Here is a 15,211-nt window from a genome sequence, read left to right as displayed (position 1 = left end):
AGTGAAGTGAATATCAATTCAAACAAGATTGTTATAAATTAGCATGTCAAATGCATTCCCCATAGTACCCACAAAGAAAATACCTATTACCACACACAAAATAAGGGAATCAAAATGATATACTATGAAAATGAACTAAACACAAAAGAAGGTAGTAGTGAGGAAACACGGGACCAAAAAGAGACAAAATAAATTGCAAAATGGCAGAAGTCCTTCCTTACTACTAATTAAATACAAATACATTAAACTCTCTAATCAAAAGGCAAAGGTTGACAGAATGAATTAAAAAACGGTCCAACTATGTGCTGTTAATAAGAGACTCATTTTAGATGCAAAGATACAAATAGGCTGAAAGTGAAAGGATGGGAAAAAAAATATTCTATGCAAGCAGTAATCAAAAGAAAACTGGGATGGCTATACTGACATTAAAAAAAAAAAGACTTTATATTTAAAATCTGTTACAAGAGACAAACAAGGAAATTACATATTGATGAAAGGGTTAATGCATGAAGAAAATATAACTGTCATGAACATATATGAACACCTAACAACAAATCCCCAAAATATATAGGTGCAGGGAGGGCATTGGCAGAATGGAATAAGAAATAGACAGTTCTAAAATAATATCTGGGGACTTCAATAGACCATGTTCAATAATGTAAAGAATACCTAAATAGAAGATCAATGAGGAAATAGAACACTTAAATGATACTAGAAGAAAACTAGGCCTAACAGACATATATACAACACTTCACGTAATAACAGCACAATAAAAATTCTTCTTAAGTGCACATGGATCATTCTCCAGAAAAGACCATATGTTAAGCTACAAAATACATTTTAAAAGATTTAAATCACGCATCTTCTTTGAGCACAGCGGAACAAAATAGAAATCAACAATAGAAGGAAATCTGAAAAATTAAAAAATACGTGCAAATTAAATAACACACTCTTAAACAACCAATGGGTCCAAAAAGAAATCAGAAGGGAAATTAGAAAATACTTAGACACAAATGAAAATGAGAGTACAACTTACTTTCCCATTTCAAACGTTATGAGATGCAATGAAGGCAGTGCTCAAAGTGAAATTTATAGCTGTCAGTGCCTACATTAAAAAAAAAAAAGACAAAGATTTCAAATGAATAACCTAACTCTATACTTGGAGGTACTAGAAGATGAAGAACAGATGTAATTCAAAGCTAGGAAAAGGAAGGAAATAATAAAGATTAGAGTGAAGATGAACAAACGCAGAATATAAAAAACAATAGAGAGAATCAATAAAACCAGTTGTTTCTTTGAAAAGATGAATAAAATTGATAAACCTTTAGCTAGACTGACAAAGAACAAAAGAAAAATATGCAGTGTGTATATTACTACCTATCATACAGAAATAAAAAGGTTTAGAAGAGAATACTATGAACAATTTTCCACCAACAATTAGATAACCTACATGAAATGGACACATTCCTAAAAAACAAACAAATTATTAAAAATGATTCAAAAATAAATAGAAAATCTAAATTCACATATAACAAAAGATTGAATCAGTTATCAAAAAAAGAAAAGAAAAAAACCTCCCAACAAAGAAGTAGATGGCTTCTTTGGTGAATTTTACCAAACATTTAAGGAAAAATTAATACCAATCCTTTTCAAACTCTTACCAAGAAAAAAAAAAGGGGGAACACTTCCTCACTCATTTAATGAAGCCATTATTACTATGATACCAAAGCCTGAAAAAGATACCACAAGAAAAGAAAACTACAGGACTGTAACCCTTATAAATATGTACGCAAAAATCCTCAATAAAATACTAGCAAACTGAATCCAACAGCATATTAAAAAGATTATATACACCATGACCAAGTGAGATTTATTCCATGAATGCAAGGGTAGTTCAACATAAGAAACTCAACCAATATAATACACCACATTAACAGAAGGAAAAAACCACATGATCATCTCAATAGATGCAGAAAGCATTTGAGAAAATTCAACACCTTTTCACATAAAGAAAACTCAGAAACCTAGGAATAGCAAGGAAATTCCTCAATATGATAAAGGGCATTAATAAAAAAATTAAAACCCATACCTAACATGATGCTCGATGGTGAAAGACTGGAAGCTATCCACGTAAGATTAAGCGCAGAACAAAGATACACACTTTTATCACTACTATTGAACATTTACTGGAAGTTCTAGCCAAAGCAGCTAGGCAAGAAAGAAACATAAAGTCATCTAAATCAGAAAAGAAGATAAAACTATCACTATTAGCAAAAGACTTAACCCTGTATGTACAAAATCCCAAAGAGTCCACAAATAAGCTAGTAGAGCTAATGAATGAAGATACAAAATCAAAACACAAAAATAAGTTGTGTTGCTATACACTAGCAATGAACAATCTTAGAAGGAAACTAAAATAACAATTCCATTAAATACCTTGGAATATATCAAACCAAGGAGGTGAAGATCTATATGCTGAAAACTGCAAAACATTGCTGAAAGACATTAAAGAAGACCTAAATAAATAGACCCTGGGTGGTGCAAATGGTTTGTGCTTGACTACTAACCCAAAGGCTGGCAATTCAAATCCATTCCGTGGTATCACAGAAGAAAGACCTGGCAATCTGCTTCAGTTAAGATTACAGCCAAGAAAATCATATGGAGCAGCTCTACTCCTGTAACACATGGGATTGTCATATGTCAGAATCAACTCAAGAGCAATAGGCTTAAATAAATGGAAAGACACCCTACGTTCATAGGTTAAAAGACTCAATGTTTTTAAGATGTTATTACACTCAAAGTAATATACAGATTCAACACAATCTCATCAAAATTTCAACAAACCATTTTTCAGAAATTAAAGAGTCTGTCCTCAAATTCATATGGAACTGCAAGGGGCTCCAAACAGTCAAAACAATCTTGAAAAAAGAACAAAGTAGGAGGAGTCACACTTTCTGGTTTCAAAACCTTCTACAAAGGTACAGAAGGCAAAACAGTGTGGTACTGGCATAAGGATAGACCTATGCTGTGTTGTTGTTAGGCACCATTGAGTCAGTTCTGACCCATAGCCACCCATGTACAACAGAACATACCACTGCTCGGTCTTGTGCCATCCTCACAGTCGTTGCTATGCTTGAGCCCATTGTTGCAGCCATGATGTCAATCCATCTTGTTGAGGGTCTTCCTGTTTTTCACTGACCCTCTGCTTTACCAAGCATAATGTCCCTCTCCAGGGACTAGTCCTTCTTGATAACATGTCCAAAGTATGTGAGACATAGTCTCGCCATCCTTGCTTCTAAGGAGCATTCTGGTTGTACTTCTTCCAAGACAGGTTTGTTCATTCTTTTGGCAGTCCGTGGCATATTCAATATTCTTCACCAACACCATAATTCAAAGGCATCAATTCTTCTTCGGTCTTCCTTATTCAGTGTCCAAGGATAGAAATATACAGCAATGAAATAGAATTGAGAGTCCAGAAATAATGTCATCCATCTATGACCAACTGATTTTTTACAAGGTTGCCAGGTTCATTTAAAATGGGGAAAGAACAGTCTCTTCAACAAATGGTGCTAGAAAACTGATTTTCCACAAGCAAAAGAATGAAGCTGAGCCTCTATCTCATATCATATACAAAAATCAACTCAAAATGGATCAACAGCCTAAATATAAGAGCTGAAATCATAAAACTCTTAGAAGGAAACAAGAACAAATCTCCACTGTATTTAGCAAGGAACCCTGGTGGTATAGTGGTTAAGTGCTACGGCTGCTAACCAAAAGCTCAGCAGTTCTAATCCACCAGGTGCTCCTTGGAAACTCTATGGGGCAGTTCTACTCTGTCCTGTAGAGTTGCTATGAGTCAGAATCGACTCAAGGGCAACAGGTTTGGTTTCTGGTTTTTTGGTATTTAGCAAAGGATTCTTAGATATAACATCAAAAATGTGAGCAACAAAAGAAAAAAATAAATTGGACTTCACCGAAATTAAAAACTTCTGAGTGTCAAAGGGCTTTATTAAAAAAATTAAAAGACGACCTACAGAATAAGATAAAATATTTGTAAACCATATCTCTGAAAAGGGGTTAATATCCAATATATATAGATAATTCCTACAATTCAACAACAAAAAACAAACAACCCAATAAATAAATGGGCAACAGACTTGAACAGACATTTCTCCAGAGGAGATACACAAATGGCCAATAAGCATAAGAAAAGATGCACAACAGCATCAGTCATTACGGTAAAGCAAATAAAAACCACAATGAGATACCATTTCACACCCACCAGGATGGCTATTGTGGAGCCCTGGTGGTGCAGCGGTTAAGAGCTCAGTTGCTAACAAAAAGGTCGGCAGTTCTAATCCACCAACTGCTCCTCAGAAACCCTATGGTTCTACTCTGTCCTATAAGGTCGCTCTGACTCAATGGCAATGGGTTTCTCTTTTCTTTTTGGTTTATTGGTCCCAAGTTGGCACAGTTTGCTATTGGCTGCTAACCTAAAGGCTGGCGATTCTAACCCACCCAGCAGTACCATGGATGATAGGCCTGGCAATCTGCTTCCATTAATATTACACCCAAGAAAACTCTATGGAGTATTTCTACTCCGTAACATGGTGTCAACATGAGTCAGAATCAACTCAATAGCAACCAACAACAACAACAAGGATGGCTATTATAAAAAAAGCTTAGTGTTGGTGAGTATGTGGAGAAATTGGAATCCTCATGTGCTCCTGATGACAATGTAAAATGGTGCAGCTGCTGTGTAGAAGAGTTGGCAGGTCCCCAAAAAGTTAAATATAGAATTAGCATACAATCCAGCAATTCCACCCCTGGGTATATATCCAAAATACTTAAAGCAGGGACTCAAAAAGATACTTGAACACAAATGTTCATCATAACACTATTTATCTTAGCCAAAAGGTTGAAACAACCAAGTGTCCATCAACAGATAAATAAACAAAATCTAGTATATCTACACAACAGAATATTATTCAGTCACAAAAATAAATGAAATTATGATACCTGCTATAACATGGTTGAACCTGGAAAACACTATGCTAAGTGAAATAAGCTAGACACAAAAGAACAGATCTTGTATGATGCCATTTGTATGAAATATCTAGAACAGGAAAATGCATAGAGACAGAAAATAGATTAGAGGTTACTGGGCACTAGGGGATGGAGGGAATATGAAGCTACTGCTTAGTGGGTAGAGATTTTCTGTTTGGGGCAATGGAAAAGTTTTGGAAATAGACAGTGGTCATGATAGCTGCACAACATTGTGAATGCAATTTATGCCATAGAAAAGTACGCTTAAAAATGGTTAAAATGGCAACCTTTATATTATACGTAATCTCCTACCATAATTTTAAAGACACTGTGAGCACCTGAATGATTCAGAGGGAATGTACTAGTTATGCTAGTAATGTTCTAGTTAAAAGAGGAAAATTGCCCTTGAATAACATATGAAAAGGCATTCATCATGAAACCAACGCTTACATTTGCATGCTTGCATAGACAAAAAAGATAAATTTTATCTGTTCATGTTCATACATTACTTCTGTAAGTATCTGCTGGTTATAAAATTATGTTTACCAAAGACTATTTGAATTAATAGCTCTAATGTAATAAAATTCTAACTCATTTTTTTTTCCTTTTTCAATCAATAAACCTCTAGGATATATTTAATATATTTAAGTGAGTGGAGTCAGATTTTGCCTTCTTATTGAGTTGACAGTCCCAAAATTTATCTTAAACTTATAATTTCTCTGTCTAATCTGATAAATTCCATGTTAAATTTAGTATTACATATGTGGACATTAAAATTCATTACCACCAAGTTGATTCTGACTCATAGTGGCCCTAAAGTACAGAGCAGAACTTCCCCATAGGGTAAGTCTTTACGGAAGCAGAATGCCACATCTTTCTCCTGCGGTGAGGCCGATGGGTTCAGACAGCCAACCTTTCAGTTAGCATTCAAGCACTTTAACCACTGCGCTACCATGGTCTCTTATGCGGATATTACTTTGATTCAAATATTGTTTCTGTACTAGCTTTTCTATACCATTTACTTTTTTTTATTTTTTGTTGTTGAGAATACATAGAAGAACATGCACCAATTCAACATTTCTACATGTGCAGTTCAGTGACATCGATAATATTCTTCAAGTTGTGCAACCTTTCTCACCCTCCTTTTCCAAATTGGTCCTCCCCAATTAACATAAACTCAGCACCCCCTAAGTTTCCTATCTACTCCTTGAAGTTGATATTGTCAATTTGATCCCCTACAGATAGTCCTTAAAAGAGCGCAACGCCTAAAGCAGACATTCTTTACTAGTTAGCTTGGTATTAAGAAGACTTCAGGTAATACTTTTGGTTTAAAGTTTAAAGATTATCTCAGGGCGATAGTTTCAGGGGTTCATCCAGCCTCCATGGCACCATTTACTTTTAATTATAGGCATACCTTGATTATATTGTAGGTTCGGTTCCAGGCTGCCACAATAAAGCAAGTCACATGAATTTCTCAGTTTTCCAGTGCTTATAAAAGTTATATTTACACTGTACTGTAGTCTGTTATATGGAATCCCTGGTGGCTGGTGGTTAAGAACTATGTCTGCCAACCAAAAGGTCAGCAGTTCGAATCCACCAGGCGCTCCTTGGAAACCCTATGGGGAAGTTCTACTCTGTCCTATAAGGTCACTATGAGTTGGAATCAACTCGGTGGCAAAGTTTTTTTTGTTTGTTTTTTGGGTAGTCTATTAAAAAAAAAAAAAATTTTTTTTTTTTATTAAGTGTGCGATAACATTATGTCTAAAAAAACAATGTACATACCTTAATTTAAAAAATACTTTATTGCTAAAAAATGGTAATCCATCAGGTAAGCCTTCAGGGAGTCATAATCCTTTGGTTGATGGAGGGTCTTGCCTTGATGTTGACGGCTGCAGACTGATCACGGTGGTGGTTGCTGAAGGCTGAAGTAGCTGTGGCAATTTCTTAAAATAAGATAATAATGAAGTTTGCTGCATCGATTGACTCTTCTTTTCATGAAAGATTTCTCTGTAGCATGTGATGCTATTTGATAACATTTTACCCACACTAGAACTCTTTCAAAATTGGAGTCAATCTTCTCAAACCCTGCCACTGCTTTATCAACTAACTTTATGTAATATTCTAAAGCTTTTGTTGTAATTTCAACAACATTCACAGCGTCTTCACCTGGAGTAAATTCCATCTCAAGAAAACACTTTCTTTACTTATCCATAGAAGCAACCCCTCATCCATTAAAGTTTTATCATGCGTTTGTAGCAATTCAGTCACATCTTCAGTCTTCACTTGTATTCTAGTTCTCTTGCTATTTCTGCCACATCTGATTACTTCCTCAACTGAAGCCTTAAACCTCTCAAAGTCATACATGAGGATTAGAATCAAATTCTTCCATAACTCTTGTTAATACTGGTATTTTAACCTCCTCCCATGAATCACGAATGTTCTTAATGGCATCTAGAATGGTTCCTTTCCAGAAGGTTTTCAATTTACTTTGCCCAGATCCAACACAGGAATCACTATCTATGGCAACCATGGTCTTACAAAATGTATTTGTAAAATAAGAAGACTTGAACGGTGATTTTACTCCTTGATACACAAGTTACAGAACAGATGTTGTGTTAGCAGGCATGAAAACAACATTAATCTCCCTGCACATGCTCATCACAGCTCTTGGGTGACTAAGTGCATCGTCAATGAGCAGTAATATTTTGAAAGGATTTTTTTTTTCTGAGCAGTAGATCTCAAGAGTAGGCATAAAACATTCAGTAAACCATGTTAAACAGATGTAATTTGTTGTTCCATTTATATGGCACAGGTAGAATAGATGAGCGTAACTCTTAAGGGCCCTAGGATTTTCAGAATGGTAAATGAGCACTGGCTTCAACTTAAAGTCACCAGCAGCATAAGCTCCTAACAAAAGAGTCAGCCTGTCCTTTGAATCTTTGAAGCCAGGTATTGACCTTTCCTCCATAGCTACGAAAGTCCTAGACGGCACCGTCTTCCAGTGTAATCAGGCTGTTTTGTCCACACTGAAAATCTGCTGTTGAGCGCAGCCACCGTCATTGATCATCTCAGCTCCGTCTCCTGGACAACTTGCTGCAGCTTCTGTATCACTACTTGTTGCTTCACCTTGTATTTTTATGTTATGGAGATGACTTCTTTCCTTAAACCTCATGAATCAACCTTCACTAGCCTCAAACTTTTCTTCTGCTGCTTCCTCACCTCTCCCAGCCTTCACAGAATCGAAGAGAGCTAGAGCCTTTCTTTGGATTAGGCTTAGGCTTAAGGGAGTGTTGTGGCTGGTTTGATCTTCTGTCCAGACCACTAAAACTCTCCACATCAGCAATAAGGCTGTTTCGCTTTCTTGTCATTCACACGTTCACCGGAGCAGCACTTTTAATTTCCTTCAAGAACTTTTCCTCCGCATTCACAACTTGGCTGTCTGGCACAAGAGGCCTTGCTTTTGGCTTATCTAGGCTTTCAACATGCCTTCCTCACTAAGCTCAATCGTTTCTAGTTTTTGATTTAAAGTGAGAGACGTGAGACTCTTCCTTTCACTTGGACACTTACAGGCCATTGTAGGGTTATTAATTGGCCTAATTTCAATATTGTCATGTCTCAGGGAATAGGGAGGCCCGAGGAGAGGGAGAGAGATGGGGGAGAGGGAGAGATCAGTGAGGCAGTGATAACACACACAACATTTTCCGACTAAGTTCCCTGCTTATATGTGTTCAGTTAGTGGTGCCCCAAAACAATTACAATAGTAACAATTCACTGATCACAGAACACCATAACAGACACAAAAATAGTGAAAAAGTTTGAAATACTGTGAAAATTACCAATATGTGACATAGAGACATCAAGTGAGCACATGCTGTTGGGAAAATGACACGGATAGCCTTGCTCAACGCAGAGTTGCCATGAACCTCCAATTTGTAAAAACTGCAGTATCTGCGAAGCACAATAAAGCGAAGCACAGTAAAACAAGGTATGCCTGTACTGCTCTCACCAAAATAACTTTAATGCCTCGTATAATATCATGCCCCCAAATGTGACTGAGCATAAATCTGACTGTCAATCAGGGCCTCTGTTCTGTTATTCACTTGAATCAAAGCTCTGTTATATAATTTTAAAACAATAGAAGAATCATAAAGGCTATTGCAAATTTACTGCTGGTGACTCAGATCAAATTTAGAATACTAATGGGAGGGGAAGAAGAAATAATACATGGTTACATGCAGTACTCATACACTTGCAAAGCTATTTCACATGAATTATCTAATATCATCTTTTTTTTTTTACTTGCCATGCTTAGAACTTTTCTTCTTGCCAGATCTGCACACTTTTCACAAATGCTGCACATCAACTTTCAGACACACAAAACCACCCTGCCTTCTTCTTTCTGTGCCAGTCTGATTTTCTGTAACACTACTTTTACTTCTCTGGCCAGTTCTTTGGCTTCTTTTACATGTTTACAGGAATCCGCATTTTTCTTGGCCTAGAATCATGTTCAAAGTATGGTCTTTTGTGCCTCCCTTTCACCTTTCAGTTGAACCCAATCACAGAAAACTCTTTCTTTGGGGGAAAAGAAACAGCTTGTCTGAACTCCTTCGCCCCTAATCTTAATCTTAGAGAAAAGAAAATTCTCTCTAGCCTAAAGCCCAGAACACCTTTCAGAAGAACGTCCCCTTACTCCCTAGATTGGTCTGAAGTAAAAGGCTCTGCAAACCATGTATTGTAAAGTGACAGCACACAAGGGACAATGGTAGCCCAATCACACATGCAGAGTGGAGATAACAGAGAGGACTCAAGTGTGAACCTCCAGGAAGCTACTCGCCTGCCTCACTTTTTTTGAAAGCCAACTACAAGATGGGGCTACTGATGCTTAGCCCTTAAGGCTGTTCTTGGCATTTGTCTAAAACCAGTGACATAAACATAGGTGTTCTACGTTGTGACAGTTATCATTTTGTCAAGATTTAGAGTCAAGTAAATATTATGAAACTTTCTTTGGGATTTGACAAATATATTCTTAAGCACATTTAGAGTAATATGAAAGTTAGGGGAGCTATAAATGCCTTGTAAAAAAAAGACTGATAAAGAGGATTGTACCCTCGACATCACAAGGTTTTTTATGGCTGCTGAAATCCACATGCTTGCTGGCCAGGGTGAGTGAAACTTGGCTGTCCCACTTTGTTCATTAAAGCAACTGGATGTACACGGTCAAGAGTTAAAAGCACTATGAGAACTTGCTGCAAAATTCCACTTTTAGAAGTATCTTCTAAGAGAAATGATCTCAAACACTAAAAAAAATGTTTCAAGCTCAAATATGTTCACTACAGTAATATTTATAAGAGCAAAATCAGAAACAATTTAAACATCCCAAATTAGGGAAGTAGTCAACTAGGAGTCCCTGCGTGGTGCAAACTGTTAAGCACTTGACTACTAGCCAAAAGGCTGGCGGTTTGAACCCGCCCAGAGGTGCCTCAGAAGACAGGCCTGACTATCTGCTTTCGAAAGGTTACAGCCTTAAAAATGCAGCGGAGCAGTTCTGCTCATATATAGGGTGGCCGTGGGTTGGAACCAACTCGACAGCAACTAACAACAACGGTTAACTATGAGGCATTCATGCACTTCAATAATGTACATCCATTTTAAAATTATCCATTTTAAAGAGTTTGTAATAAAGTGTTAGGCACAAAAAAGGTACAAAATTGAATGCACGGTATCATCTCAACTATATAACAATACATGTAGAAACAAAGAGAAGGAACAAACCAAAATTTGAAGGATGACTGTCTCTGAGTGGTGGAATTAAAGATACTTCCCTTCTTTCACACTTTTCTGCACCTCACATATTTTCTGCAGTTAGTATGTCTTATTTTAGAATGGGCTAGAGACCTTACATTTAAAAGATTTTAAAACTCCTCCAACAGCCAATTTTCTATTCAGTTATTGAGGGGAATTCTACCACATTGCTCAGTGTTAGCTTCCAGAAATTAATACATATCTATTTTGAAGATGACCTCAGAAAGCTACAGAATTTAATAAATCAAGTATAACTGCTTCTAACTGCTGAACTCCTATGCATACTACTTCATACTCCCGGCTTCTATCTACCAGGGAGTATAATAATTTCATGCCTAAACAATGCAATTTCAAAAAAATACATTTTGACCAAAATGTTATAAAGAATACGTCTTCTCAATCCTAGCATATTCCTCACCTCCAAAATGTTGCTCTGTCTATGCAGGACATCAGTAAACAAGCCAACTTCCTGATGTATTAACTCGGAAATTTGAACATTCTGATGATTCGCTTACACACACACCTTTCATTATGGACATCACCGTTTAGCAGCTGGAAGGGACCTTGGAAAGGAAAATTTTCATCTAACGGATAAGGAAGCCAAGGACAAGGGAGAGGCAGTACCCACTCAGGGGGAGAAGCAAAGCAAGAAAAACATCAAGTGTTCTTTTCCAGAGCCCTGGTAGTACAGTGGTTAAGAGATTGGCTTTAACCAAAAAGTCAGCAGTTCAAATCCACCAGCCACTTCTTGGAAACTCTATGGGGCAGTTTACTTTGTCCTATAGGGTCACTATGAGTTGGAATTGACTCGATGCCAAGGGTTTCCTTTTTTTTCTTTTGGTTTCTGGATGGCTGAAAGGGTTTAATGCCAGGCGGTCTCATTAGCGTGATCCGAGTGCACAGGACTGCCTCCCTCATGATGGTTGGAGCAGGAGAGCAAGTACTCCTGAGCCCCATTCTCCAGGACAGGGCTCTGGCTGAGGGCTCAGGCCTGTGTTCCGACAGACCTGGACTACAATCCTGGTGCCATCATTTGCCAGTGATGGGACTTGGGAGTGCCATATCCTCTCTCTGTTCCCCCCTCTGTACAAGGCCTGGAAAAGTCAAAAGAGCAGGTAATGCCCAGAGGACAAACAGAGAACACTGCTATCTGGGAGGGTCCTCCTTCCTCACCAGTGAGAGCAGCTCTCTGTGGGTGAGTCACTGCATTCTGTAGAACGCTTTGTGACTGACACAGGGCAGAGCCGATTCTAACAGAACTAATGCCTAGCTACTTTTATCATATTCTCTTCAAATGCAATTTCATAATTGTACCCCAACTTCAAATTACAAGCCTTCTGATTAGGTGGAACATTTCTGAGAATGGAGATGGATAGAGCAGGACCGTCACCTCGGATAAAAACATTTATCTGGTATGTTGGCTATCATTAGTTTGATAAAAGGTAAGAATTGTTACATGGATACTAAAGGCCAAAATAAAGAAGGTTAATGGCAATGATAATGCCAGAACCTCGGAGGTATCTTTGAGATTTTCAGGTACATGTGGATTCTGGTTTCTAAACTTGCATTCAGATGGCCATGCAATCCCAAGCGCAAGGCTCCTGGGTCAGTCTAGCACCGCTGCAAGTCCTTTTCAATGTCATGTAGCATAGACTTTGCTTTAAAGGGAAATTCCACTGGATAGTGGAACCAGTGGGAGCATCACAACGTTGAACACAGCCTTGTCTAATATGCGATAAACGTCCTTTACGCATGAGAACTCCTGAACCTTGCTTTAACCTGAGTAGGTGGAAACACAGCTGACTGTGAAACCATGCTCTGCTCCTATTTCTGAGAATATAATCGGCCTCTGTTCTGACTCACTGCAGAGACCCCACACTCGGAGAAGCCTTGCTCAGGAAGAAAGTCTCAGGCAGGACAAGGACTCTTATTTACAACACACTGAAGGGAGTGGGACTGCAAAAGTGGAGAACAAGGGTTTGCTGAGTGATGTACTGCTCTGCAAAGGTTTTTTAAAGGCATTTTTGTCCCTAAAGTCATAAAATAAATGTATAGATAATAACTCACCCAAAGTGACTGGCAAAGTTCATGGAAATACAAAAGAGAAGGAAGGTTTTGACCATGATAAAGCTAGAGAACATTCCATTGTCCATTCCCAGTGAGAACAGCAGTTGAAGCAGATGAATTTGGAAGAATAACTCCTCCTTCCTCCAACTTGATGGTGAGACTGAAAGGTACACAAAGGAGAACTGCACATGAGCATGAGCGTGTTTGTGTCACGGTTCCTAGACTCAAATCCGACTGCTAATGCTCCACAATTTACAAAGAAAGGGAACCTGGCTGTCATTCCCCAGCCATAGCTCGAAGCCAGGAATCATGTGTGTTCATCGGACAGCAAGGTGGAGCAGGAAAGAAGTTATAATATGGTTTAATTTCCCCATATACTTAGAATGTGGAGTCTTTCTTGTACCTTATTTTTTTCTCCTTTTCTCAAACACTATGTTTTACTTTTAAGCATGTTACCAAATGACCCACTGTCCCTAGTATCAGAAAAAAGAACAGCGTTATCTCAGCAGCTGCATTTTGTTATCTGTCAAATCCACAAGTGGGATAATTTTACCTTTCTGAAATATTTGCCACGTGTTCAAAGACAGCAAGCTACTCCTTGTTCTGCAAAGTGCTGAGAGAAAGTATGCGGAAAGAAGGGGGAAAAGGCACATTTAAGAAACAAGTCTGGCTACAGGATCACCATAATATAACAACTGTCACCACCTTCTCAGCTATCTGCCTCAGAGAGTAAATAATGTAATAGTCACTGCATCTTACTGAGTGACTGAAGTCTCTCAGTTCGATGTCGGGCCCTAATTAATGCATCTGAGATACAGCCAGTCGTGGATGCTAGGCTTTGGAACTAACCTTAGCGAATGCACCTATTTCCCAGTACGCGCAGCATGGACATGGACATAGCATGTTCAAAATAAGCATTTCCCCGAGGAACCCCAAAGTTGGAATTGGAAAACGCACAACAGGTACTTCCACCTCCGAAGTGAAGACTCTGTGATTCCTGTCAAAGTGGCAGGGGAACAGGCGGTGATCCTCTGGGCTCAGCGTGGGGCTCCTGGTCAGAGCCCGCACAGCTTGCTCACCCCGCCGGGTACCGGAACCGCAGACGGCGCCTCCCGCGGTCCATCAGCCCCGCGCTGGGGCCCACCAAGGAGAGCCTGCCGGGCTCCCGAACCCGAACGCGGTGCAGGTGGGCGCGGGAGGGGCACTGCGGAGACACAACGTCTGCTGCTCGCCGCCCGGGGCCCCGGCAGGGCCCGTCTCGCTCCCGGTTCGCTGCGGCGAGCCGAGCGGTCTGCTCCCAGCTCCTCTGAGGCCCGCTGCCAGCCCTCGCTCACCTCCGCGCTCCTGGCCCCGGGTCCGAGCCGAGCATCCGTCCCGCAGCGCCCTCCTCCGCCGCGGGCAGCGCACGAGGCTCGAACAGCCCGCCCAACAAACACCTGCGACCCTCAGGCAGCACAACAGGAAACCCTTCTGGGTCACGGTTTCGCTGGTCCGGCTCTAAGCAGATGTGGCGGTCCCCGCCCCGACCCCATACCTTCCAAGCCAGCGGCCCTGTGGCCGCTGCGCCCTGGGGCCTCGGCGCAGGACAGCGCCCCGTCCGGCAGGGCTGAGCTGACCAGGGCGCCCCCGCACTCCAGCGCGCCGCTTCGCCCCGGCAGCCCCCGAGCAAAGTTTGCTCTCCAGCCGCCGCGGCGCCCCCGCCTCGGTCTCCGCCTCGCCTCTCAGCCATGCAGCCTCGACTCGGGCGCCCCAAAGAGAGCGTGCGGCAGAAGCCGGGAGCGCCCACTCTCCCGCCCTCCCTCCTCTCTTCCCCAGCTGCCTGCCCCACGGCCCGGCCCCGCGCACCTGGGGCTTACCCTGCGCGCCTGCCCCGAGAGGCGAGCGCTCGGCGAGGGTGCATCCTCATCCTCGTCCTGCTCCTCCTCCTCGAGCCCGGCTGGCAGGCGCCAAGGGCCGGTGCGGCGTCACCGCCTCAGGCTGCCCGCACGAACTTCCCGGTGCTTCTGGCCGAGCGCAACCCGCGCCCCAAGCGCTCCCCGCGCTCCCGCTGCCGCCCTGCGGCTTCGGTCTGCACCGCGTCCGGGGCCGCGCTGCCTCCCCGCCGCAGCGCCCCGCGCCCCGCGCGCCCGTGCTCGCTCGCGCTCGTTCTCTCTCGCCTGCGCGCGCGCGCTCTCACCTCTTCCAAGCGCCACTTGTCGCCTTCTGGGCTTGAGGTTCGATCGCTCCTTTGCAGAGGCGCTCAGGGCAGAGGGCGCCAGGCCCTCGCTAATGCGAACTGAATCTTGCTCCGCAGAGG

General features: G+C 41.1%; 1 protein-coding gene across 2 annotated transcripts in view; it reads right to left on the bottom strand.

Annotated features, from left to right (window-relative positions):
• GABRA5 (gamma-aminobutyric acid type A receptor subunit alpha5) overlaps positions 1-14,857 on the bottom strand; it is a 159,432-nt gene extending 144,575 nt beyond the window's left edge. The window contains exon 1 of one of the 2 annotated variants that reach the window (XM_064296191.1): positions 14,772-14,857. In XM_064296191.1, the coding sequence (XP_064152261.1) occupies positions 14,772-14,821 (50 nt within the window). In that variant the 5' untranslated portion in view covers positions 14,822-14,857. Of the gene's footprint in view, positions 1-12,915; positions 13,969-14,771 lie in introns of those variants that run through there. The other variant, XM_023539692.2, reaches the window with a different exon arrangement.
• Positions 14,858-15,211: the final 354 nt, after the last annotated feature.

Source organism: Loxodonta africana, chromosome 13, assembly GCF_030014295.1.
Source record: "Loxodonta africana isolate mLoxAfr1 chromosome 13, mLoxAfr1.hap2, whole genome shotgun sequence".
Classification (NCBI taxonomy): Eukaryota; Metazoa; Chordata; class Mammalia; order Proboscidea; family Elephantidae; genus Loxodonta; species Loxodonta africana.
The sequence above is the reverse complement of the archived record's forward strand: the minus strand, read 5'-3'. Positions and strand labels throughout refer to the sequence as shown.